The following is a 26,597-nucleotide window of genomic DNA, read 5'->3' on the forward strand; positions in this document are numbered from 1 at the left end:
ATTGTACATACTTTAGGTATATGCCCAAGTGTGGTATTGCTGGGGTATGGTCACAATGGGGAAGAACAGAGAGGGAGGAGCAAAGAAAGAGATATCTTGATTGTGTGAACAATTATGGGCTAGTGTGAATCCTGCTACCAGGGAAATTCCCAAGAATCCAGAAAAATGACCCTAGCTAATACCCCAAGCATTAGTGGAAAGGGGGCCTTAACTGGCCTTTCCCTGTAATCAGATTGATGAATACCTTAATTTTCATCATAGAATCTTCATCCAGCGACTGATGGAAGCAGATAGAGATCCACAGCTAAACACTGGGGCAAGCTTCCAGACACCAGTCGAAGGGAGAGAACAACAATAATATAAACAAAGGAGTAAAGACCATGATGGGGATACCCACTGAAACAACTTACCTAATGGGAGCTCACTGACTCTGAACTGATAGTGGGGGAATCTACATAGGACTAAACTAGGTCCGCTGAATGTGGGCAATAATTGTATGGCTGGGCCAGTCTGTGAGGTCACTGGCAGTGGGACCAGGATTTATACCCATTGTATGAACTGACTTTTTGGAGCCCATTCCCTATAGAGGAAAACCTTGCTCAGCCTGAATATAGGGAAAGCCTTTGTCCTGCCTCAAAATGATGTGTCAGATTTTGTTGACTCACCATAGGAAGCTTTACCCTCTTGAAGAGTGGATGGGTGGGGGGGTTGGGAGGAAGATGGGGGGAGTTGGAGGAGAGGAGGGAGTGGGAACAGAGATAGATATGTAAATTGAGAAAAGATCCTTTAAAAATAAATTAATTAATTAAAAAAATTATTCAGGAAATCATTACAATCCTAAATGTGCATGCACCAAACTCTGGGGCACTCAATTTTACTAAAAGCATATTAGTGCAAGGAAAGATACAGATAAACTGCAACTTAAAGATTGGAGGTGATATTACTATATCTCCTTCTCCAATATACAGGTCATTCGGACAAAAAGAAAACTGAGGAATATCAGAATTAAATGTTATCATATATAAAATGGACCTAATAGATAGCTGTAGAATATTCTAACCAAATGCCAAAAGTATACACTCAACTCAGCAGCACATGGAAGCATCTCTAAAATAGCCCACATATTGGGAAATGTGATAAATATTAAGAAGCTCATAAACATTAAAATAATTTTACGTTTCATTTCTTACCATAATGCAATAAGATACAAGCAATCAAATATCTCATAATTAAACAAACTCAAGGGTATTAAACATCATATTAATGAATGATGAATGGTTCAAAGATGAAATCAACATTTTTAAAAATTCCAGTAACTAAATGAAAATGGAAACCCACTCTAGCAAAATGTCTGGGACAAATTAATTCCATCCAAAGAGTTAATTTATAGTTCTATGTTCCTACACTAAAAAATCAGAAAGAGCATAAATAAAGGACTTAGTTGATTTCACTCAGGAATTTGAAAGACATAAAGTCAAACCAAAGTCCAGCAGAAGGCAATAAATAATAAAAGTCAGAGCAAATTAAGAAAATAGAAATAGAGAAAGCAGGACAAAGAATCAACAAACGTAATTCCTGGTTGTTTGAGAATATAAACAAGAACAACAAGCTTTTGGTCTAGCAAACAAAAAGTTAATAAAATCATAAATGAACAGGGAAAAATGACAATAGACACTAAAGAATTTAGAACATTCTACTCCATGATATAGAATATATCCCTGACACTCCTCAAGTGACCAAGAATCTGAGACTAGATAGGCCACAGTCCTAAGGGGAAACTAAATATTACTGTTCTGCTAAAGAAATGAAGCATCAAGAGTATATCGACATTCAGCTATACTCATAGATCAGTGTCTTGCTCAACCATCATCAGAGAAGTTTCTTCCTGCATCAGATAAGAATAAATACAGAGACCCATAACTGGGCAATGCGCAGAGAGTGAGAGACCTTGACACATTCAGTATTACAAGGCATTAAGTGGGATGTCTCCTTCACTTCCCTCCCCGTGTGGTTCAGGGAACCCTGCAGAAGAGGAAGAAGAAAAATTGTAGACTCAGAAGGAATGGAGTACACAAAGAAAGCAAGCCCTTCAAACACAGCAGGGATTATTCATGCTGTTGTATAATGCTTTCGTACACTGTAATGATTTGTCACTTATCTTGATTTAATAAACTGTTGATTGACTAGTAGCCAGGAAGGAAATATAAAAAGATCAAGCAGACTAAGAAAATTCTGGGAAGAGAAAAGGCAGAGTCAGTCACCAATCAGACACAAAGGAAGGAAGATGAGAATGCTGCCCTGAGAAAAGGTACCAATCCACGTGACTAAACTTAGGCAGGAATTATGGGTTAATTGAAGTTGTAAGAGCTAGTTAATAATATGCCTGAGCTAATAAGCCAAACATTTTCTAATTAATATAAGCCTCTGTGTATTTCTTTGGGACTGAACAGCTGAGGGACCAGGTGGAATAAAAACTTGCATCTACAAATTGATATATAAAATCACAGAGAATATGGCAGCATGCACAGAGCCTACACATGTGTAGACCTGATAGGGTCCCACAAACTATCTCCAATTGGTAATCACTATCAAATGAATTATAATAACATTCTCCCACTGAATCTCACAGGGTATACAAACCATTCTTAAGGGTAAGCTCCATACCCAATGCTAGATGGTCAACACAAAATGTACTCAATAGTATTTTTGGAGGTTTCTTTGTCTCATAATACTTTTTCTGGATATTTCTTTTTTTGACTTTATATATTGTTTGCTTATATATTATGTTTTCCAATCTTGTGTATTTATGGGATTTCTGTGTCTGCCAATGTGTGTTTCTCTGCATCTATATATGTTTCTTATGCTCTTTCTTTGGCTCTTTGTTTATCTGTTCAGATTCCTGTATTTTTTTCTAATGAGAGAGAGAGAGAGAGAGAGAGAGAGAGAGCAAGAAACCATGCAAGTTTGTTTAGGTAGGGAGGTAAACAGGATTTAGAATGAGCTGGGGAAGGGGAGACATAATCAGAATGTATTGTTATCTATTTTTTAATAAAAAATAAGTGAAAAAGAAATTCACACAACTATAAGGCAATGCCTTTAAAAGCCTATTTATTTTCCATTAATCTAGAAAGTCTAAAAATGTGAAGGCACAATTTTAATCCCAGCAGTAGGGAGGCAAAGGCAGGTGGATCTCTGAGTTCGAGGGCAGCCTGGTTTACAAAGCAAGTTCCAGGACAGCAAAGGCTACACAGAGAAACCCTGTTCTGAAAAACAAACAAAAACAAAAATATCAAAAACAATAAGATATTTTCAAACCAAATACAGGCCTATATCGATGAGATAATCCACTGTGATCAAATACTCATCTTTTCCTGAGGAAGTAGGGGTTGTTCAACCTATATAAGTCAATAAACATAATAAAGTATATAATTGTAATTCAAGGTAAAAGTATCATATGAAATTCTCAATAGATGCAAAAAAGCTTTGACAACATTCACCATGTCTTCTTAAAATAAGACCCTGGCAGTAGGACCAGGATCTTTCCCTGGGTGAATGAGCTAACTTTTTGGAGCCCGTTTGCTATGGTAGAATGCCATGCTTGGCATTAATGCAGGGGAGAGGGGCTTGATCCTGCCCCAACTTTATGTACCAGGCTTTATTGACTTCCCATTGGTGCCCTTACCCATTGGGAGGAGTAGATGGGAGGTAGGCTGGCAGGGAGGTGAGGGAAAGTAGATGGAGGGGTGGGAGGGAGAACTATGATTGGAATATAAAATTAAATTAAAAATTAATTAATTAAAACAAACAAAAACAAAGCTACAAAAAAGCCCTGGAGAAACTGAAGGGAACTTAGTTTAACATGAGGAAGGCTAAATATGACAAACCCACAACCGAGAAAATCTTAAATATATAAAATGTCAAATTAATCCCCCAAAAAATCAAGAATGAGGCAAGGATTACCACTATCCTCAATCGTTTTAAGTACAGTTCTTGAAACCCTTCTAAAGCAATAAGACAAGAGAAGAAAACTGAAGTTTATAAAAAAGAAAATAAGAAGTCAAATTATCTTCACTTGCAAATGATGTAATTTCAGTATAAACCTTCTAATAATGACCAATAATTTCAGCAATGTAGCATGATACACAATCAAATTTGAATAAGCCAAGTAACCTTTTTATATACCAACAAGTATGGGGCTAAGAAAAAGGTTAGAGACATATTCCCACCCATGAAAACCTCAAAGAAAACAAAATTTCTAGGACTAAATCTAAGCCAAAAAGTGAGAAACATCAACCATGAAAACTTTTAAGTATATGAAGGAAGATTTTAAGGATGAAACTAGAAAACGAAGAGGCACTTCATGCTCAAGAAATCATAGGATTCATATTGTCAAAATTATAGTTCTACCAATTGAAATTGACCAATACAATGTAATCTTAATCAAAATCCCCACACCATTCCTAATGGAAATAGGAAAAATAATATAAATTCATATGGAACAACAATACCAAAAGACCCTGGACATCAAAAGAAACCCTGAGAAAAATAACAATGCTAGAGAAATGACCATTTCTGATTTCAAGATATGTTATAGAATGTTGGTAATAAAAACAGATTGGTTCTAGTATTAAAACACATCTCTAGACTAGTGAAACAAAACAGAAGAAACAATCATGAGGTAACTAAAGATATCTGATACCTAACGAAGATGTCAAAAGTGTAGACTGGAAAAATTATTGCATCTTCAAAGTAGATATCCACATATCAAACCCGTGTCTTTCACCTCACACAAATATCAACTCCAAATGGATTAAAAAGCTCAGTGTGGAACATGAAATACTGAAACTTCTGGAAGAAAATATGGGTGGTACCATACAACACATAGGGGCAGAGAAAGACTTTCTAAATAGTCCTCCATTTGCCCAGGAATGGAGGTAAACAATAGAAATGTAGGGCCCCATGAATTTAAAAAGCTTTTGTAGAGAAAAGGAAGCAATTAATGGAGTGAAGAATATTCCCACCGAATTGGGAATAATATTTTCCTGATATATATATATATATATATATATGTGTGTGTGTGTGTGTGTGTGTGTGTGTGTGTGTAGTAGAGGATTAATATATAGAACAAGATTTGTAATAGCCAGAACCTGGAAACAACCTAGATGCCCCTCAATTGAAGAATGGATGAAGAAAGTATGGAATATATACATATTAGAGTACTACTCAGCAGTAAAAAACAAGGACTTCTTGAAGTTTGCAGGCAAATGGATGGAAATAGAAAACACTATCCTGAGTGAGGTAAGCCAGACCCAAAAAGAGGAACATGGGATGTTCTCACTCATATTTGGTTTCTAGCCATAAATAAAGGACATTGAGCCTACAATTCGGGTTCTTAGAGAAGCTAAATAAGAAGGGGAACCCAAAGAAAAACATATAGGCATCCTCCTGAATATTAACCTTCATCAGGCGATGAAAGGAGACAGAGACAGAGACCCACATTGGAGCACCGGACTGAAATCTCAAGGTCCAAATCAGGAGCAGAAGGAGAGCGAACATGAGCAAGGAACTCAGGACCGCGAGGGGTGCACCCACACACTGAGACAATGGAGATGCTCTATTGGGAACTCACCAAGGCCAGCTGGCCTGGGTCTGAAAAAGCCTGGGTTAAAACTGGTCTCACTGAACATAGCGGACAATGAGGACTACTGAGACATCAAGAACAATGGCAATGGGTCTTTGATCCTACTGCATGTAGTGGCTTTGAGGGAGCCTAGGCAGTTTGGATGCTCACCTTACGAGACCTGGACGGAGGAGGGTTTTCCTCGGACTTCCCACGGGACGGAGAGCCCTGATTGCTCTTTGGGCTGACAAGGGAGGGGGAATGGATTGGGGGAGGGGGAGGGAAAGGGGAGGCGGAGGTGGGGAAGAGACTGAAATATTTAATAAATAAATAAATAAAGAAAGAAAGAAAAAATATATATAGAACAAGAAAACAAAGAGCCCAGTTAAAAATGGGTTATGTGTCTTAACATAGAGTCCTTAAAAATGCTTAAGTAATATATGGAAAACTGCTTGATGTCCTTAGCCATTAAGGAATTGGTAATTATAACTACCTCGAGATTTCATGTAATCCCAGTCAGAAGGGCTAAGATGAAGAAACAAATATTGGTGATGATGTGGGGAAAAGGGAATACTCATTAACTGTTAGAGGGTTATATAACTGTTGTAGCCATGCTGCAAACCAGTAGAGATAATCCTCAAAAAGCTAAAACTTTATCAACCATATGAACGAGCTTTCACACTTCTTGGCATACATTTAAAGGACTTCACATTATGCTCTGCAGATACTTGCTCAGCTATGCTCAGTGCTTCTCTATTCATAATAGCTAGTAAAATGGCAAAAGCCAAGTGTTCATCTGATAAATGGATAGTGTAAATATAATATGCATATACAGTGTAATAATTTTCAGTTTAAAAATGAAATCATGAAATTTTCAGGTAAATTAACAACTGAGCGAACTAACCCAAACCTGGAAAGCCAAACACCATATTTTTCTTTTTGTGGTTGCTAGCTCTGAATCTTTAGATCTGAGTATAGAACTAGGAGTAACTACTGAAATACCGAAAGTCAAATGGGACATGAAGGGAGGCGACAGAGCTTTAAAGAAGAGATTAACAGCGCACAAGTGTGATTGTGGTGAAAATATAGAAAACAGGAAAGGTAACTTTAACTCAGAGAAAGAAGGGTGAACAATATACAATGGGAAAGGCAAGAAGGGATTACAAATAATGAGGATATTTGAAATTGAAATATTAAAATTGAAACATTGAAAAAAATCAGTAAGCCATGATATTTCATGTTCAACTAAAATTACATATAATACATCAATCTATGCACTTATCTATATATCTATGTCTATATTATATCTGTTATATATAATATCTATATATACTTTAATGCATTTAAGTGCTAATGAATAATTACATGTAGTATTGATGTATCATATATATTTAATTATAAAGTTTATACATTGATGTATATAGTTTATACATTAAGCTATGTAATATGGTTTAACAAAGTCTTGTCAATTGGGGTGATAATGTTCTTCTCAAAGGCCATATACTGTCTTACAAAAGCATAATGCCAGGCATGAATGATTCTCTTTTAAGTTTTTGGTCAGGGGAGTGCAAGACTCCAAAAAGGTTATGTTACTACTGTCCTTGAACTTTCTTGCCTTCAAGAATTTTAAAGTAATTTTGTGTTGTTGAACGCATCATGGAGTTCAAACAAAGAATTTAAAAGACTTTAGATTATTCATAGTAACCTCCTCCCTAAAGACCAGCAACCAATATTCCTCCTCAACTGTAAGGCTTTGGACCACATCAAAGACCATCATGAAAAAATATCCCCAAAGGTACAGTAGTAGCACTTGTCTAGTGATGGTTACCAATAACTGTTTAATTGGAATTAAGGCCCCTTGAGGCCTAAGCAATAAAAAGAAATTCATTCCTGTTACTGTAAACCTAACATACTACCTGTGGCTTTTGGAACCACAGAACACAGAAGAGAGCCTACTACTTTCACTTTCATAAAGCAGTAAAATGTCTATGTACATTATTAATACTTATTATTATAGCCACAGATAAGAGTATCTTTAAATGCTCATAAAAAAATGCTTCCTTTTGCAGCAGAACACTGCAACTGGTCAAAACGAAGAAATGACTGACCACAGTATATTAATCATGAATTGGTTTATTTATTCATGGAACATCATAGACGAGATGGTATAAAAATTGCAATAGCAAAAATGAATTTTTTCTTTTATATATCATAGGGAAGCTTAACTCATATCTTAACAATATGATTTTCTAAGCGAGGTTTAAACAAAAAAAATACCACTTGATACAAGTTGATAGAAATGTAAACACAGATGGGAAAAATCTTATGAAGTTTGACTCCTAGATAAAGATCTACATTCAGGAGAGAGGGGGAGGGAGGAGGGAGGGAGAGGGAGGAAGATGGGGGATATTTTACAGTTTGCACAAGGAATAAGCTCATAATTATTTATGCATTACTAATTGGTCACCCCTAAAATCATGTACATACAGCCACACTAAATTGCTGTATTTACACATTTTACATGTATATGTATAATGTATATGCAACAATAATAATTAAGAAAAAAAGTCAAAACCAAAAGAGCATCTACAATTAAAATTTCCACAGAGATAAAAGAATACAGGTATTGTGATGAGCCCATTGTCCTAGTCAGGGTTTACAAAAATAACTTGGAGAGGAAAGGGTTTCTTAAACATTACACTTCCAAGTAACAGTCCATCATGGACAAAAGCCAAAGCAGGGACTTAAGACATGAATCTAGAGTTTGTAAATGATACAGAGGTGATTGAAGAGTGGTTTTTATTGGCTTGCCCCTGATGGTCTGTTCATCCTGATGTTTATACAGGTCTAGGATCAACCACCCAAGAATTGCACCACCCACAATGGATGTTCTCCTACATTAATAACTAGATAAGAAAATGCTCCATAGGTCAATCTGGTAGAGCATTTTCTCAATTAATATTCTCTCTTCCCAAGTGACTCTAGCCTGTACCAAAAGTAGTATATAAAAACCAAGATATCACAGACATATAGTGGAATATTAATCAGCAATAAAAAAGATTGAGCCATCAGATACTAAAATGTGGATCAGTCTTAAAAGAATTGTATTGAAGGAAACAATCCAAATGAAATATTCTACATTACTTTATGTGCTAAAACATATTAAATTTTAAATTCAACTGTAATCACAGAACAGACTATTTTTCGACGAATGTTGTTGAGGTAGAAGTACCTAGAAGTAGGAAAATATTAAAAAACATAAAATAATAAATAAATAAATAAATAAATACTTTAATTCTCTTGATTATGATGATGGTTTAATGTGTGAGTATGTGAAAATTCATTAAATATCCCAATGTAAATGTGTATATTTTATTGCTCATTGTCCTGGCCACCTTTATCTTTCAACTTGATACAGATTAGGATTACCGAAGAGTAGAGCTTCAGTTGAAGAATTACGCGGATCATAGTGGTCTGTGGGCCTGTCTGTGGAAGTTAGTCTTCATTGTTGATTAATATAGGAAGGCAAAGACCTCTGAGTATACCACTGTTCCTTTAGGATTTGGGCCTAGCCTAGATGATTATTGGTCTGCATGTGAGCTAGCAGGCAGTATTGCTTCAAAGTTTCTACTTCAATTTCTTTTTCTAAATTCTGGCAGTGATGAACTATAAAACCTATTAGCTGAAATAAATAATTTCCTCTATTTTGTTGCCTTTGGTCAGAGTGTTTTATAAAAGCAAAAGAAAGGAAACTAGAATAGCAATTGATGCCAAGATGCAGGATGTTGTGATGAACATAGGCATGTGGCTCTGCATGCCTTTGTATAATTTTGTTAGAAGACACAGAAGATTTTAGATCCTTGTATTGGGATAAACATTGGGTCATCAAAACAAAAATTAATTATCTTTGAAAATAGGAAAACTAAGAAAAAAGGAGGTTTCAGAGAAAATCAGAGTATCTATTGAGAATTGATTTAGGAATAATCTGTGTAATATTCCTGAATAAAGATTCTCTGTCTGATAATAGCCCAGGCTCAAGGAAATCACTGTGACTAACAAAAGTTCATTGTTACTGACATGAAACTTATGCATCCCTCGAATGGTTGCATATAGTCACCTGTGTTGGGCTGTGGTTAATAAGAGATCAAGACCAATGAGATAAAATCTTCTGTGCTTCATTTGGACAATACCAAAGTATTTTCTTCAAGTTAGTATACAGAGGAGGCCCAAGGAAACTGGACTGCATTTCAAGTTTACAATGTAACATGACATACAGAATACAAGAGTCACTCACAGGACATCACTTTTTGTGTTGTGTTGTTTATGTTTTTCTTTTCTTTTTTTTCTTAGTTATTTCTTTTATTTTTGAAATTTTAATATAACCACATCACACTACCTCTTTTTTTTTTATCCCACCAAATTATCCCATATACCTCCTCCATGTTCTTTTTTCATTGTTGCTATATACAGACACACAGGCATAGACACAGACACATACACATACCTCCACCCTCACACATATTCCTAAATACATAAGTACATCTTGCTCAGTCTGCATAAAAATACATGGGTGAGTGTTTTCAGAGGTAGCTATTTAGTATTAAATACCCAATTGCTACATGCTTCTCTGAGGAAGATTATTTTTTCCTCTCGTGGTGTTGCTCAATTGTTTTTAATTGTATTTAATTTTTGTTTTGTTTTTCTGTAGAGTTGAGGCCTCCTGGATTTACTCCATTCATATTATCCATGTTTACCTCATGTTTAGGCTATCATGTTGGTGAAACCTCATGTATGTAGACTGTGGTATTCCTAGGAAATACAATCTCACAACAAGATCCCTGTTCCTCTGGCTGTCACTATCATTCTTCCTGATCTTCTTCTGTGATCCCTTAACCTTGGGTTCAAGATTTGTTTTGCAGATATATCTTTTTGAACTGGTCACCACAACTCTGCATTTTAAGTGATTACTATTTTCTTATTATGATGTCTGAAGAATAAAAGATAAGTTGCCTTGGTGAGGATTGCGGATTGAGGTAAGGATTATACCTTATTTGTGGGTATAAGGACAAATATCTGACATGTAGTTAGAAATTATGCCAGAAAAGTGGTAGTTACAGGTTCTTCTCCAAGAGCCATGACTTCACTAGCCCTGGCGAGTTGGCTAGATTTCCAGTACCAGACATTATTTCCCTCTTGTTGAGAAGGTCTTAAGCCTAATTGAAAAAGCGTTGCTTAACAACAAGGTACAGGTGCTACCACTGCACTCTTAGGACTGTTAGACCATGATTTTCCTTGTAGTTCATAGGCATCATAGCTATGCAGAACTGTTGGTTGCTTCCATCTTTTGAAAACTTGCATGGTACCTTCTGGTATCATGAACACTAGTCCTCAGAAAGAAGTCTTCCAGTCAGTTCCAGTTTAGTGGCCTCTAGCAACTGTGTCCAAAGTGTTTGGTGACTTTAGCAATAGGTACTTACCTTCCATGTCTGGAGTCAAAAGAGGGATATAAGAATAATCTGTTATGATTTGGGAGTCCTTTGCATGACCCCAATGAACAACTCAAAAGTTTCTCATGCTTGGTGTTGGGATGTTTCTTAGATGGTCTTGGCTGGAGAATTGTCAGTCCAGAAGGGAAATTTTTATTTCCTATTATATATATATATATATTAGTATTATATATATATATATATTTATTTATTTATAGATCTACATGTCTTTGGTTAAATTTATTTCTAACTATCTTCACTGCTGTAAATGAGATGCTTTTGTGAAATCCTTCATAGATTCTTTCCTGTCAGGGTGTAGATTTATTACTGATTTTTGCACATTGACTTTGTGTCCTGCAGTTTTACTGTATTTATCAGCTCTGACAGCTTCTGCTTGAGGCTTTTGAGTTTTCTGAGAAATTATAAGATGATGTTATCTGGAAACCACGAAAATTTAACTTTCTCCTTTCCATCCTGGCTACCTTGGCATATTTTCCTCTTGTGTAACTGCTCTGGGCGGGACTTTAAATATTTGGTGACTGGAAGTGATGAGACTCCTCTTTTCTCCTCTCTGCTTTTAGAGGAGATGTGGCATTTTCAGCTTTTCCTTAATGTGCATGCATTCTACGGTGTCATTCGGGTTCTCTCATGCAAGGTCTCTGTTGTGCGGAGGTCTATTTCTGTGCCTAGCTTGTCGAGAAGTTTATAGTGAAAGTGTTTTGAACTTGGACAAATATCTTTTTTGCATCTATTTTTTGAAATGGTCATGTATTTTTGTTCTCATTCTGTTAATACAGTGTGTCATTCTCATAGATTTGCAGATTTTGAACCATCTCTGCATGCTTGAGATAAACCCCACTTGAGCATGAATGATCCCCTTAACGTGCTATGGAATTCACTTTGTTGTGTTAATTGCTGAGAATTTTTTCCCTTTGCAATTGCCTAAAGTCCATTTTCAATCTCTTTGTGCCTCTGATCTAAACTGAAACTGTTGTAGACAGCATATATTAATACTTTGATTATATTATTTAATCCATTCTCTTAATTCCTGGTTTTGATTGGAGAATGTAATCTTTTTTACAACAATTTCTAATTAAGAAAAAATGATACCCTCCATTTTGCCTTTTGTTTTCTGTGTATGCTCTGCCTTGTTTTGTTTGTTTGTTTGGCTTTTGTTCTCTCTCTCTCTCTCTCTCTTTTTTTTGTTTTTGTTTTTGTTTTTTCGAGACGGGGTTTCTCTGAAGCTTTAGAGCCTATCCTGGAACTAGCTCTTGTAGAACAGGCTGGCCTGAACTCACAGAGATCCACCTGCCTCTGCCTCCCCAGTGCTGGGATTAAAGGCGTGCACCACCACTGCCCAGGTGGCTTTTGTTCTCTTTTGTGTTTGAGCCAGGGTCTCACTAAGCAGCCCTGACTGTCCTACAATTCACTATATAGACCAGACTGACCTCAAACACTGGCTTTGGAGTTACTGGAATTAAAGGCATGTGCTGCCACTCCCAGCCTTTTTTTCTATATTGTGACTAATTCTTTTTCATTTTTTTAAAAAGAAAAGAAGCTATCTTTTTTCATTTTACATACCATTCCTAGTTCCCACTCCCTCCCCTCCTCCCATTCACTCCACCTACCACCCCCCCCATCCTCAGAGAGGGTAAGGCACATTGCTTTGGGGAAGGTCCAAGGCCCTCCCTACTATATCTAGTCTGAACAAGGTATCCATTCAAAGAGCATAGGTTCCCAAAAAGCCAGCACAAGCAGTAGGCGTTAGAAAAAAAAAAAAATTTCTCTGCCGGTGGTCCCGGGTGGCCGGAGGCATGACAGGGGAAAGAGAGAGAGAGAACACACATAAAACCCAAACCACCTCTGGGGGGAGTGGTCCTGACCCTGTCAGGGTGGTCAGCGCTTGGCAGGCTGGGAGTTGGAGTTCAAGCCAGGGCAACTGCCAGGCCAGGGCCTTCCAATCATCCCAGACTTCTTGGATATAGGGGTGTTAGAGGGCTGGGATGATGCCCCCAGCTTAATATTACATTCCAGACTCTTTTGATATAGGGGTGTGACAAGGAGCTGAGGTGATATTTATAACCAAACATCCCAAAATGGATGCCAGGAACTGGGGAGACGCTTCCAATCATCCCAGACTCTTTGGATATAGGGGTGTCGCTTTTGACCAAACAGTAGGGACAAATCCTGGTGTCACTGCCAGTTGTTACTATCTCTTTTCATTTCAGCCCCCAGAACTCACTTTAGATTTTTTTTTATGGTGGAGGGGTAGGGAAGCTCTAGTGATGATGAATTTCCTCAGCTTTTCTTTCTGCAGGGTTTCTCTGTGAAACAGTCCTGGCTGTTCTGGAACTCGCTCTATAGACTGGGCTGGACTCAAACTCTGCCTCTCCAGAGCTGGGATTAAAGGCATGTACCATTACTGCCCAGCTTTTTACCCCCACTTTTCAGCTTTTATTACCCAAGAATGTCTTAAGTTTTCATTCATTTTTGAAAAATTAATTTTGGTGAATATATTTGGGATTTGATAGTTTTTTTTCTCTATTTGAAATTTAAAGAAAATATTTATTAAAGATGGAAAAAACAATTACTAAAAGACCAATTTTCTCAGAAAACTGTAGAGACACAATACATTTCTTCTATCATGCCAAAATATGGGTTAGCCACAACCACTATGACACAAGCCAAGTTCTTATTCTTCAAGAATATGAATGAAGAAAGAAAACCACCAAAAGAACAATATAGATAACTAAAAAAAGATGGTTTCCTTACTTCATTCCTAAAAGGAGATCAAATGGATGTGTGTGTTTGGTTTTCACAATAAGCTGAGCATCTGGGACTAGGAATTGGAGCATTTCATCACATGACATTAATACATTAAAATATGTGGGGTGTCAGGGAATAGGATTATGATTCTTTAAAGACAGCCTTGTTAATGAGACAGTAAGGCTTTATACAGCAAATGTCTAGGTTATTTATCACTATCTATAAGGTAATAACTTTAAAAATGATAAAAGGAAGACAAATGAATTCCAGCGCCTTCTATTTTCTCTGTTAAAATCAACAAGAAAAACAAACACCAATTTGGTTGTACATCAACACTTTCAAAGTACATCACCTATACAAGTGGACCAAAAGCAGAAATTCAAGCATTAACGAGCATCAGCCCCTTTGCACAGCTTTCTAGGGCTAACGAAGAGAAGCCACATTAAAATCATTTGACACCGAGCAAAGTCCCAGAAGTCTTTTCCAGGTACTTTAGGAAATTGTGAGGATTTCATAATAAAGCAAATCTTTTCTCATTTTGACGTTTATAGGCCAACGTTACTCCAATATTTACAAGTAATTTTAGTAGATATGCCCCCGTGCCCACGGTATGGACATCTTAGGATGGGTGATCTATATACTGTGTGTTTTTGATACTCATATTTTATAGAGTGCTTGAGGGCTAAGCAGCACATTAAAATTCCCTTTTGCCCACACAGCTTTGCTGGCAAATGCTCATAGCAATGAGTCATCGGTCTGGTTAGAGGTGTTTGGCTTTTGTTACCCCATCAGTACTGGATCCTCACTGAGACTCCTCAGAAATCTTGCTGTTGCCCAGATGCACGGAGCTCCTGTGGCTATGCTTCTAATACAACACCACCACCCCCCACCGTCAATGCCACTGCTGGGTGCCACTGTGTGATGGTTGGTTGGTGAAGGGTGGGGCCAACTCTCCCACTTCAAGTGAGGGGTGAGGCCAGCACAGCATGGCCCTCGGGCAGCAACATAGCTTCAGGAGACAGCCCAGACCACAGACATCCTCATGGCTTTTGGTGGTAATAGGGACCATGAACATAAACCCAGATCCCACCTGTAGTAGGGCCTGAGACAGAGACTAGGCCCTCAGTGGCAGCTTGGCCAAGACATCACATGGCCTCAGGTGGCAGTGAGACCACTCACAAAGCTGTTGGCCCTCCAGTTCTTCCTCTCTCCACAGCACATGAACCATTCTGCTTCTCTGTCCCATTTCTCCACCACATAATCATCAGAGTGGTGCCTGTCCAGCCCTTACCATGGGGCCTCTGGTCGTCTTCTGCCTTAATTTTATTTCATTTTAATGTGCTTTAGTGTAATCTCTGATTTTATCTTACTTGGAATTTATTAAGATTCATGGGTAGATTTGTTCATGTCTTTGATCAAAATTGGAACATTTTGACATTATTCTTTCTATTTTTGTTATTGAGACAGTTTCATGTAGCCCAGACTGGCTTTGAACTCATTATACAGTCCAAGTTGTCCTTGAACATCACCGCTTGACCCTCCTGCCTTACCTTCCTAGTACTGGGATTAAAGGTGTAAGACTTGCTCAGGGCTTCTGTCACCATTTTTCAAGGATCTTTCCACTTCCTTTTCTTTGCCTTTTGTGATTTTTATAATGTGCTTGTCTGCAAAGTAAGTGATGTGTTACAGAGTTCACAGATTCTATTAAGTGTGTTTCTCTCTCTCCTTTTTGGTTTTTCGAGACAGGGTTTCTCTGTAGCTTTGGAGCCTGACCTGAAACTCACTCTGTAGACCAGGCTGGCCTCAAACTCTCAGCACTTGGGATTAAAGGCATGCGCCACCACTGCCCGGTTTGTATCATTTTCTAAACTGCACTATTAGGGTAGTGCAGTGTCAGACAAGGTTATATATACTGGAAGACAAGGAGAGAGACATTTTGTCTGACAGATAATTGAGTTGTGGAGTTATCTGAAATACATGCTTACATACAATTAAAAGTAAAAACTTCAGTCTAACCAATTTGAGTTTATTATTCTATAGCAACCTTATCTCATGAGGTTCCTTCCCTTCTGCTCAGGAACATTTCCTGTGATACACTTAGAGAAGGCCTTTCAGGTTTGAAAGGGATTAGAGAAATGACTGTCAGTTTAAGTATCTGTCTCTTCCAATCGTATTTAAGAGTTCTTTTTGCTGTGGGGTTTTTTTTTTTTTTTTTTTTTTGATCAGAATGGACTGAAACTCATAGAGTTTGCTTGCTTCTGGCTCCCAAGTTCTGGGATTAAAGGCTGGCATTTATTAGGTAGCTATGGACTAGAGTTTCAGAGACTGGTAAAACTGAACTCAAAATTCATGCTTTACAGATGAAGATGGCATGAAATAAGACCTTGAAGATGTTAAGAGTCTTTGAGACTAAAGCAAGAAATCTCCCACAGTGATATTTTAAGCCTTGAAAAAAATATCAGGGAGAGAGATTGAAATTTTGTATGATTTTTGGACAAAGGTAAAAGCATAGGGCCTTCCCAAACATGTTAAGAGTGTTAAAACTAGAATAAACTTTTACAGTCATTCCAAAACACTTAAAAAAAAACCAATAACATAACAGACTGATTGGTCAGGTGGCTTAACCAAAATCACACAGCTCTTCAGCTACAAAACCAGGTCAAACTAGAAACCCAGCTCTTATTTACCAGCGCTTTAGTAGTTCTTTTTAACGCCACGGTCCTATGTACTTTTAGTATCAGTTTATTGTTAATGTACAGGACTTCTTTGCTTTGCACTGCCACTCTGAAGACTTAATGATCATATTCCCAGGTCAGCTCCACCTTTCAAACCTATTAATTGCCTTTATATGGGAAATGCAGTAATTGTCTATTATTTGTGTCTCTCCTCAGTAGCATATTCACGTATGAATATGAGAGCCAGTAATCCCTTTTTGAGGGACAGAATCTAAACTATATAATGTAGCTACCTATATAGACTAAACTCATCATTAGATTCCGTGCCTTTTTTTGTTATCAGAGTTGTAATAGTTCTGCTGTAATTATTTTTGCAGTATTTCTTTTTGGAAGGGCAGGGTCTAGCTGCCCAGGCTACCTTCAAGCTCATTATAGAGCCAAAGACCCTCTAGCCTTATAACCTGAGTTCTGGGATGATAGGCACGAGCTTCCATGCTCCATGTATGCAGTGCTAGAGACTGGCCCTAGGACTCCATGCCAGGCAAACACTCTATAAACTGAGCTACACTCCAAGCCCCTTTGCAGCATCTCTGTAGACTGATAACCACCTCTCAAGTGCTCTCCACACCACCTTCTAATAGATGCCGCCGTTCCAGTTCTTCCTTACTGGCTCCCCTTCCCTTCTTGATTTGACTTGGTAATGTTAAAATGTTTCAACCAGAGAAGTGGCCAGTTCTCTGGATTTGAGCCAACAGTGGAAAACTTTCCTTCGGCCTTACTTCCTTCTTTATTTGGAAATAGGCCAGGTCCTCCCAATGGTCTTTCTTTGTAGTTGCACACAAACTCTAAGATAAGATCAGCGCTGTTAAGTGAAGTATGTGAAGACTGGAACACTGAATAGATTGCAGGCTCTTCTAAAGTCCACAAATTCCTTGCGGATAAAAAAATCAGAGTGAAAATAGCATGCATAAATTTGAAAAATAATGAAAAAACTATTCCTCCTTAATTCCCCATTTAACCCACTGAACATTGTTGGCCATTTGTTGAGTTTTCATTCCTGCCTTGCCCCTCCCCACCTCCCTTCCTTATTGAAGGCTACTTGGAGTACAACCTTTGAGCTTTGGTGTTTCTGTGCCTCCAGTATATACCACTGTAATGTAGCCATAAAAGTAGGGGTGTATCTTTTTCTCAGCACTCAGAGAAAGAATAAACATGTCGTTTGAGAGAAAATGCCTTTAATATGCTATTAAGAAAAAAAATCCAGTTTTTTTCAGAGTCTAGTGAAATAGAGAAACATCAATAGGTTTTACAGTAAGAAAGGGCAACTTCCAGGTAAATGGGACTGTTACAGCTGAAGGTGCATCCTTTAGGTATTAAGAATGAGTTTGGACTTAGCATTCCAAACTGAGGAAGATCCTCCTCTGGAGGCTGAGGTCCTCATCAGCGGCAGTAATTGTCTTATTTTATGTCTTTGGAAAGTGACCTGATATTCACAGTTCATTTTCCAAATCAGTAAGATGGGGTCATTGATACCTTCCTCATAAGTGTGTTGTAAGGAATATACTTTCAAGAGGTCAAGTCAGAAGTGGAAGGTTTTCCCTTAAATCTTTCAGCACTAATTGATGTATCCTCAGCAGAAGCCATAGAACGATAATCTCCCTTTCTGACATTTTCTTAAGGACTGGGAAGACACAGTTCTTATTTTCAACTCCCAAATAGGTAATTGTGAGACCTTGTCTTAAAACCGGAGGCCTAATCTTTGGCCACTTTGATATGTAAACAGTGCACCGTGCCAACACAAAAGCGCCAGCCACCCTACTCACTGCAGCACAGTTTGAAAACCCAGATTGTGTCCTTCTAAGTGGTGGACCACACAGCTTTTTGAGAGCGCAGGGCAGTTTATTTGTGTGGTGACGATCTGCCTTGCTATCGACTCAATTAAATTGGCCTGTGTTCTTCTAGTCTGATTTTATTGTTCTGACAAGATTTGAAATGGTTACATCTCCCAAGTTCTATGATTAGGTATTTGATGGCAGGTGAGTATTATCTGAGGGGAAAAGTGATCTTCGTTTTATTAGCCAGTCAGTGGCAATAGATTTGTAATAACCTCCTGATGCTGTCTTACAAAGTTAGCTTGTTAGGAAGACTGGGCGTTTTGAATTACTGCTTGAAAAGGTATCTAGAGAGAAATGTCTGCTTACTTTACTCCTATTCCCTACAAAGGACCACAAAGACGCTCAGGATCAAATAACAAACACAAGAACACATGTGTACATGTGCCTCTGGGCAGGACTGGGTTTTAAAATCTGTTCACAAGCAAGTTTCTGAAACTGTGAAGAAAGTTGCAAGGGCTCGTGAGTCTAGACTTTAAGTAGCAAAACTTATCACTGAGCTTCCTGCCCAGGCCCACATAGAACAGCGTAGAATAGGAATTATCTGGGAATAGTTTCTGAACGTTAGAGACTTCTAAAATCTCTGCAACTCATTGTGTGTCCACGTAGTTGGAATTCTGCCTTCTAAAGAGTTACATCCAATCTCAACTGCCCTGCTGTTATCTTAGAGGCCAGAGAGACACTGCAGTGGGAAGGGTGCTTCTGTTTCCTGCTCTCGTTTCATTCGGAGACTATGACTTGTTGTATCTCAATTGGCTGAAATCCACGGACAGCGGATGGAGTGGTGAAAAACGTGTTAGGCAGCTCCCCAGGGCTGATGGAGCCAGAGTCACTTTGCACGGAACTTCCACTGTTCTCAAACTGGGAGATTTTCTTCTTGATCATCTTCCTCTCCTTGGCTCTGCGATTCTGAAACCAGATTTTCACCTGAAACACAAAATGCTTTATGCTTATTGGGGACTACTCTGAGTGCGGTCAAACACAGGGACTGCTAGTCTTACAAGGCCCCTTCCTGAACATCCCCTCATTTGAGTCTCATGGTAACCTTGTGAGGTATACCCATTTTACAGGTTCTAAAAAGCTGTGGCGCAGAGAGGGCAGGCGCTTTGCCGGAAATGAGACTGAAATCACCAAATCTAGGTCTACCAACTCTGAGCGCAAAACTCCCTTGCATCCTCTGTCACACAAGTAGAAATAATTAGATAAAGATTGCAAGGACTGCTGACGAGAAAGAACAATTTAAATAGCAAAGGTGATTACAGTCAGTCATTAAGAGAAACTTCCTTATATTAAAAAGTTAACAACACCTAGACCTGAATGAGCAGGGTCATGAAATACCATCTATTTCTTGTTGGAAATCAGCACCAGAGTGGTGTTAATGTGTGGAATGCAAACGGCAAGAGATAAGACTGTGTATTAATGGACTTTACCTTTTTCTATAGACTTCTATGATTCTAGCATCACTTTTAGACTTGAGGGGAAAATCACCAGGTGCTCATGTAATTGCAAATTCCGAATAAGTGGAAACTGCTGACCTTTGCTGTAACTTGATCTTCATTGGGTACTCACAGTTAACTAAATTGAAGGCAGACATCATAACATCATACAGCCCAAAGAGGATTGCGTTCCTTATCTTGAATGGCAGAAAAGCTCCATCCATGGAGTTGCACTAGTGTGCAGTTCCTCTTGTAGTTTGTTTGACTGATAGGGAGCGGACAGTGGCCAGAGTTGTGAAATTTTCACTTCTCCCACTCAGTACTACTCGAGAGATCAGATCAAGGTTTGACTTGATTGTTGAATTGTATTGGAATTAAAATCTCTTTGCATCTCTCCACTCCATCTCTTATTCCCAGGCCCACATGATACCCACCGGTTCAATAGTTAATCAACCCAAAGGCCAATGAAACAACATAGGCTGAGTATGGGTTTAGCGGTGCTTGAGGAAAGCATATGTCCTCTATTTTGCTATTTCCTCCAAACCCTAGACAATTGAAATGACTACATGGGATATGTTTCATAATACCTGTCTCTCAGAAAGGCCCAGGTTAACTGCCAGCTCTGACTTCCTCCGGATGGTGATGTATCTATTGCAGTGAAATTCCTTTTCCAGCTCCAGCCTTTGATGATCAGTGTAAACCACACGATACTTTTCTTTTGTTCTGGTTTTCCCTGTTGGGGGAGAAAGCATGACATTTCATCTTATTCTCCTCCTTTGGAGATTATTTGGGTTGAAGGAACCAGTTACTCTTCTTACTTTCACTTTTTACTTTAAATTTTAAAGCAAATGTATTTTAAAATCCAATATGTCATGTCTATTTCTCCATTAAATGCATTATTATCTGTGGCCATGATATTTATATCTAATCATTCATATATATATATGAAACAAATATCTTTTTAATGTTTCTCCTGAAATGATCAGTCAGATTATAGCTACTCTATTGGCCCACTGCTATATCAAACCATTTAAAATAAATACTCAACCCATTTTCATTCCATTTCCATCCACATGTAAGAACTGAATGAATAGCAATGGCAACACCCACCATGAATTACATTTTAGGCAGTTCTTTCATGACTGTTTCCCATTGAGCATCTTACCTACTCTGTTGAATTATGCAGAAAATGTATTATCCCCATTGTATAAATAAGGAACCCAAGGTTCAGTATACGTAAGTGAATTTGTGCTGGTGAGCTTAGGAGTATAGACCCAAGCATGTACCTTTGATGCCCAGTTCAGTATGCTAGATTTATTCCCAGTTTAAACCTGTTGGGAAGTGTAATTCCAAGTGTGGCAAACTATTCTGGAATCCTGACGTAGTTACATGTGCTACCTAGAAAGAATTTGTATAGTTTGAAAAGAAAATATTCATTGCTATTTAGCAAATTATGTTTCAAAATAGCTCCTACTATTTGTTACAAAAAGTAATAGCTTTCCTGTGGGAGTCTTAAGGCATTTTTATTTCCAAGTGGCTAGTGAATGGGTGAAGGAGGACATGTTGACTTAAGCAGACTGAAGTGAGCATTGCACGTGCTTTGAAAGGATATCCAAACATTTGGCTTGTGTTACAACATTGAGCTAATTTCTCACGCTCTCCTTCAAATGGAGTTTTATTCCTCCTTTCAAATTTTCTAAAGGTGATTAGGAAGTTTCCCTTTCTTTTCAGTTTCTCTAACCCCCTCTAGGATCGTGCTCTTTTTCTCTGTGGCTTTTAGAAACTTCTTCTGATCTTCTCTGGTTGTTTTTGATGTGAGATTTTGGGGGGCGACCTGTAGGACAAAGACTTCTTTAAAGTGGGTCCCTAAACTCCATTGAGGTGTTAAGATGCAGCACAGGCCTAACAAAGGAGCTACATAGCATGGATCCCATCCTGAACCCTCTTTACATTCAGGAACATCAACCAATTGGCTTGGAATTTACAAGCCCTAAACAAATGTCAGACACCCTTTCATCTCCAGGAAGGGGGGGGGGCATAGATGCAGAAACAGATCTAGCTTAGGATTCAACTAAATGGCTCAATATGTGCTACTTAATAAAATGAAAATTCCCTCCCTTAAAATGATGGGTCCCAGCCAATTAACTTGCCTCACAGCCCCGAACTTTGAGCGGGATTTCTGAATTCATAGAGAAATATAGGAAACCAGGGATCTGACTTTGGCATATTCCAAAGACAGAATGTATGCTGAAGGATGAAAAAGGAAAACCTGAGTTCTAATGTTTTCAGAACCTCAAATTTTAGGATTAAAATATAATTTTGAGGAGATATTCCCTAAAACCCTTCCTGATCAAAAAGGGACTGAGTTTAAATTTTAACTTGAAGCAGAGAGGTTAAAATTCAACTTGTGTGTGTCTGTGTCTTCAGTTCAGTCAATTAATCAGTAAATATAACCAGACTTCAAGAACTCTGGAAAGGTTGTGGTCCTTCCCCACCCCCATTGGTCATAAATTCCCCTCTTGCAGTTCCTTCTGAGGACAATAAAAGTCAAGACCAGGCCTCTTTATTTGCCATGAAAATGCTCACCCTTTCCGGCAATATAACCTCCAAAGAAAGGAGCTATGAGAAGGGCCTAGATGCATATCAAAGCTAAACAAGTGTTAAAAGGGGTCTGTAGCCCCAATCTGATAGATAAGACCTAAACCCCCAAGAAGACAGGGGAGTGTACTACCTGCACAGTTTACAAAGAGAAACAAGTAGATATTTCCTGCAACTCCTCTTGGGCTGCCTTCTCAGAATCCCCATTGCCTTTTCCCCTGACGTGAGTGCAGGGATTTGGACACTTTCTGGTAGAGGATAATGGCCACGACTCCATAACTAAAGCCGAACACAAAGAAAGCATGAAGAGTACTTGTTTTTATTGTTTACATTCCTGTTTTTTTTCCAGAGACAATGACATTTTGAGAGCAGAGAATTTCCTTCTCAGCCAATATTGAGAGTTGATTTAGGGATGAAAAAAAGGCGAAGATTTATTGAAGAGCTATTTCCATTTCCCTAAAGGAAGAATTTCATTACTTCTTCTACAAAGATATGAACAAACACTTCCATAGTTCATAGTGCTCCTTCCCAGTGCCCAGGAGAAAGCACCCTCACAGTTCATAAGGCAATGTCACCACATGTGATGATAAGTGTGTTTGAAACTGTGCTTAGTGGAGAGACTCTGAGTAGTCAAAGTGCTATAGGCAGAAAAGTCCTCATGAAGCATTAGTTAGGATCATGATGGAAAGCCAGTTTTCTTAAAAAGGCTGTACCACCATGAGGACTGTTTACCTAATGGCAATCCTTTATGCTTTTAACTAAAAATCACATCCAAATTCATTTAAGAAATTCACCAACAAAATATGAAAAGCCAAGGAAGACAATGGTAAGCTTCAGGGATTATTAAGCAACTCAGTTTGTGAAGTGTCCTAATTGAATAGAACTTTTAATTTTTATTCTCTTAGTGTTGAGTGGCTTAATAAGTAAGAATCAAACTTACTTCCCTTTTGTAAACAGGGCAGTGTCTTTCCAGCTCTGCTTAGGATGGTGCTTGACCAACACTCATACAGGCTCATAGTTCTGTACTAAAGAAAATGAAAAAAAAAAAACCAACAAACCAGATTTGTTCTCATGCACTGGGCATTGTTTAAAATATGAGCCTGTATGAAAATGTTGACATTCATAAAAACTTTTGGATAAGATTTTGTAAAAGCTCTGAAAAGACATGTGTTTGGAATAGAATACTGAGAAAAACTATAATCATCTGGAAGGCAGGGATTTATTCTCCATGTCAATCTCCTCGCTTTCATTAGGAATCATAGCTGTAATGAATGCTCCCCCCACGTTAACTAAAGTCTTTTCCAATTATCTTCATTAATGTACAAACCTGTCATTGGATTACCTTAACCAAGGGAAGGGCTATTTCCAGTTTGCTGTCCATAGATCTTTTCTCTCAGCCCTAAACCACATGTTCTGCAATGCTCCAAGGTGAGCAGAAAGCTTCGGGAGATCTGACTCATTCATTCATTCATTTTACAAACACTTAACCCCTGCTCTGTTTGCTAATCATGTAAAGGGGTACATTTTGGTCCAGAGAGTCCAATGGGGTGATGCCACTTACTTTTGTGGAGTTTATGGCCTGATATCATGAAAGAGACTCAGTGAATCTAGAATCCCAGACTATGCAAAGCATTACTTATGTGTGTACTGTGCTGTGCTCTTATGCATATTCATCATCTTTTAAAATTGTTGATAAATAACAACCTGAGCTACGAGAATATAGCAAACCTATAGCTTCTAAGGAGTTCAAATGAAATAGTTGGTTAACCAAGTCCGAGCAGTTGTAAGATCATTCTCAGTGTTCACCTTTTAAACAACACTGAAGAGAAAACTCCGCAGATGGCATAAGTCAGGTTTGAGGGTTTAACAGATGAAGGTACACAGACTAAGGAGGCTCCTTCTCAACTTCTCTTGGCATCAGAATTATCCAAAGAAAGCTCTGAGATATATATCAGATGAAAGGTTTAAACTCTTGTGTTTTACCCTTATCAGCAGAAAATTCATCACAACATAAATTTTCCTATCATGTCTCTTTCTCCTCATCGTTTTTTATTAAAAGCAACAAACCAGTGGCATCCTTCCCTTCACGTGTTGCAAAGTATGTCTTTTTTTAAAAAAGCGTATTTTGCTTATTATTAGGTTTTCATGAATGGATGTTAATTTTATCCCAAGATTAGATATAACAGCAGCTCTAGGGATGGATGCCCTCCCCTAAGGTCATTTTTGAAAGTGATATGACTCACCCCTGTTTTCTTTTTAATGCTGTCCACCACCACAGGCCTTTAAACAAGCTTGTAAGTGTTACTTTTAACCCTAATAATGAAACTGGAGCTTCCTCCTTCTGGCTGAAAATTCTCCTAGAGGTGGGGCATGGTACCTTCCTATCCTCACACCTTTGCTTTTTGGAAGAGAGAGAAGAGAGAACACGGGATTATGAACAACATAGTTACCGTGGACAAATGCTATTGACCTATGTGTGCTTCTCCAGAGGGGATGGATGGGATAGTCAAATGTCACTATTTTTTATAGTAACGGAGCAAGTATTAGAATAATAAGAAAGTGTTAAGAGAACAACCCCAGCTGAAAACAAGAGAGTCACCCCATCCCTGTCCAAAATTAAAGCTAAGGATCCTTCACTTTCTCTATGCGCCTCTCCAACAACTCCCCGCTCCCAGTGGTTGCCCATGAGGGCTTGCTGGGCAGCGACATTAGACCTTAAACTGGCATCTTTATGCTATCTTGTGTGTTGTCGCTGTCGCAGACTTGCATTCTGCCTCTGCAGTTCGTGGACACCTGCTGGAATAGCAATGAGGGCTTTCGGCACTTATTGGGGGATAATGCTGGTTGTACCTTGGCAGGTGTGAGTGTTGTGTCATAGGAAATGACAGCTCAGTGCTGTAACCTGGCTGCCTCAACGCTTCCCTCGGCGCAAAGGGACGTTGGAAAGTGATAGGTTTCAGACATTGCTAATTTGGTCGAAGGAAGCTGCAGTTTCCTTGAGAGTCCTATAACGGAGACGCTTTGCTTTGGAAGCCTTCAAAGACAAGGGTCGTCGGTTGCCAGTTAAGCACCTACTAAGTTGAGCATCACCAGTTTTTGGCACGTCTGCACACCAGGGTGGGGAAAGATTTGAAGAAAGAACAGACCAGCATCGTAACAGCTTCAGCTCTCGTCCCCTCCACCCCGCCCCGTCCATCACCTGTGCATCTGTTTTCCCATCTGGGCAACGACAGGGTTGGATCCCTACCTTATGGTTCATCAGGAACCCATGTGCTCACTCTTTTGACTGATCCAGAAAGGGTAAATAAAACCATACCAAACCAACCAAAACCCCCAACTATCCGGAAGAGAGGTTTCGTCTCAAGCACTGCTTTTGGCCGGCTTTGAACCTAGGCGCAAAGGCGGGAAGTACTTATTCTGCCAACCGGCTACGCTGTGGGCTGCTTAACAGAACTCTCCTGGAGGGCGGGGGTAGTGAAGAGTAAGAGGGCAGGCGGACCAAGAGTAAAGCAGGGAGGAAAGGATCGGTGCGGGGATAGATTACTTACCGGTCACCTGCACAGTCTTGCGCATCCACGCGTAGGGGCTGTGGCGGCTCCTGCTGGGAGAACTGGCACCAGCGGTGCCCGAGTCGATGGAGGCCAGTGACTCGCTGGCCGGGGCTGGCAGGCTACCGCCGTTGCTTGCGCCACTGGTGGGGCCCAGATTGCTGTAGTCTGGTGAGCCGAAAGCCGGAGAGCTCGAGGTCATGTCGTTAATGGGCACTGTGCCCATCGTACTGGACGGCCCAGGGTATGTACTCCAGTCTTCCCTGGGTGGACTGTAGGGTGAGCTCCAGGCTCCCAGCGACGGCCCATGAGGATCCATGTTAGGCATATGAGGGTACCCCATGTAGTGTGGATAAGCTGGGGCCGTAGTGAAGTTGGAGGCAGGCAGCGGACTACCACTACCCCCAGAGGTACCCACCCCGGCTGTGCTGCCTCCTCCAGGGCTTCTGAGAGTGCCTGGGTACATGCCCGCTTCTTTTTCCAAAAGGCAGCTTCCATACATGATGACTTGGATAGAAGAAGTTGCCCCCTAAGCCATCCTGAGGTCCCTGTAAACTTAGCGCCAACCCGAATTTG

At 39.1% G+C, this 26,597-nt stretch overlaps 1 protein-coding gene across 1 annotated transcript; it reads right to left on the bottom strand.

Annotated features, from left to right (window-relative positions):
* Nucleotides 1-18,627: 18,627 nt before the first annotated feature.
* Cdx4 (caudal type homeobox 4) lies at nt 18,628-26,523 on the bottom strand. The gene is made up of 3 exons (XM_050126059.1): nt 26,022-26,523; nt 20,463-20,608; nt 18,628-19,366 (listed from the first exon to the last, which is right to left on the bottom strand). Exons 1-3 carry the CDS (start codon nt 26,521-26,523, stop codon nt 19,160-19,162), a joined length of 855 nt encoding a protein of 284 aa, XP_049982016.1. The 3' UTR covers nt 18,628-19,159.
* Between the last annotated feature and the right edge of the window lie 74 nt (nt 26,524-26,597).

This window comes from Alexandromys fortis, unplaced genomic scaffold (genome assembly GCF_014885135.2).
Source record: "Alexandromys fortis isolate MF-2015 unplaced genomic scaffold, M_Fortis_MF-2015_v1.1 scaffold_246, whole genome shotgun sequence".
Taxonomy (NCBI): domain Eukaryota; kingdom Metazoa; phylum Chordata; class Mammalia; order Rodentia; family Cricetidae; genus Alexandromys; species Alexandromys fortis.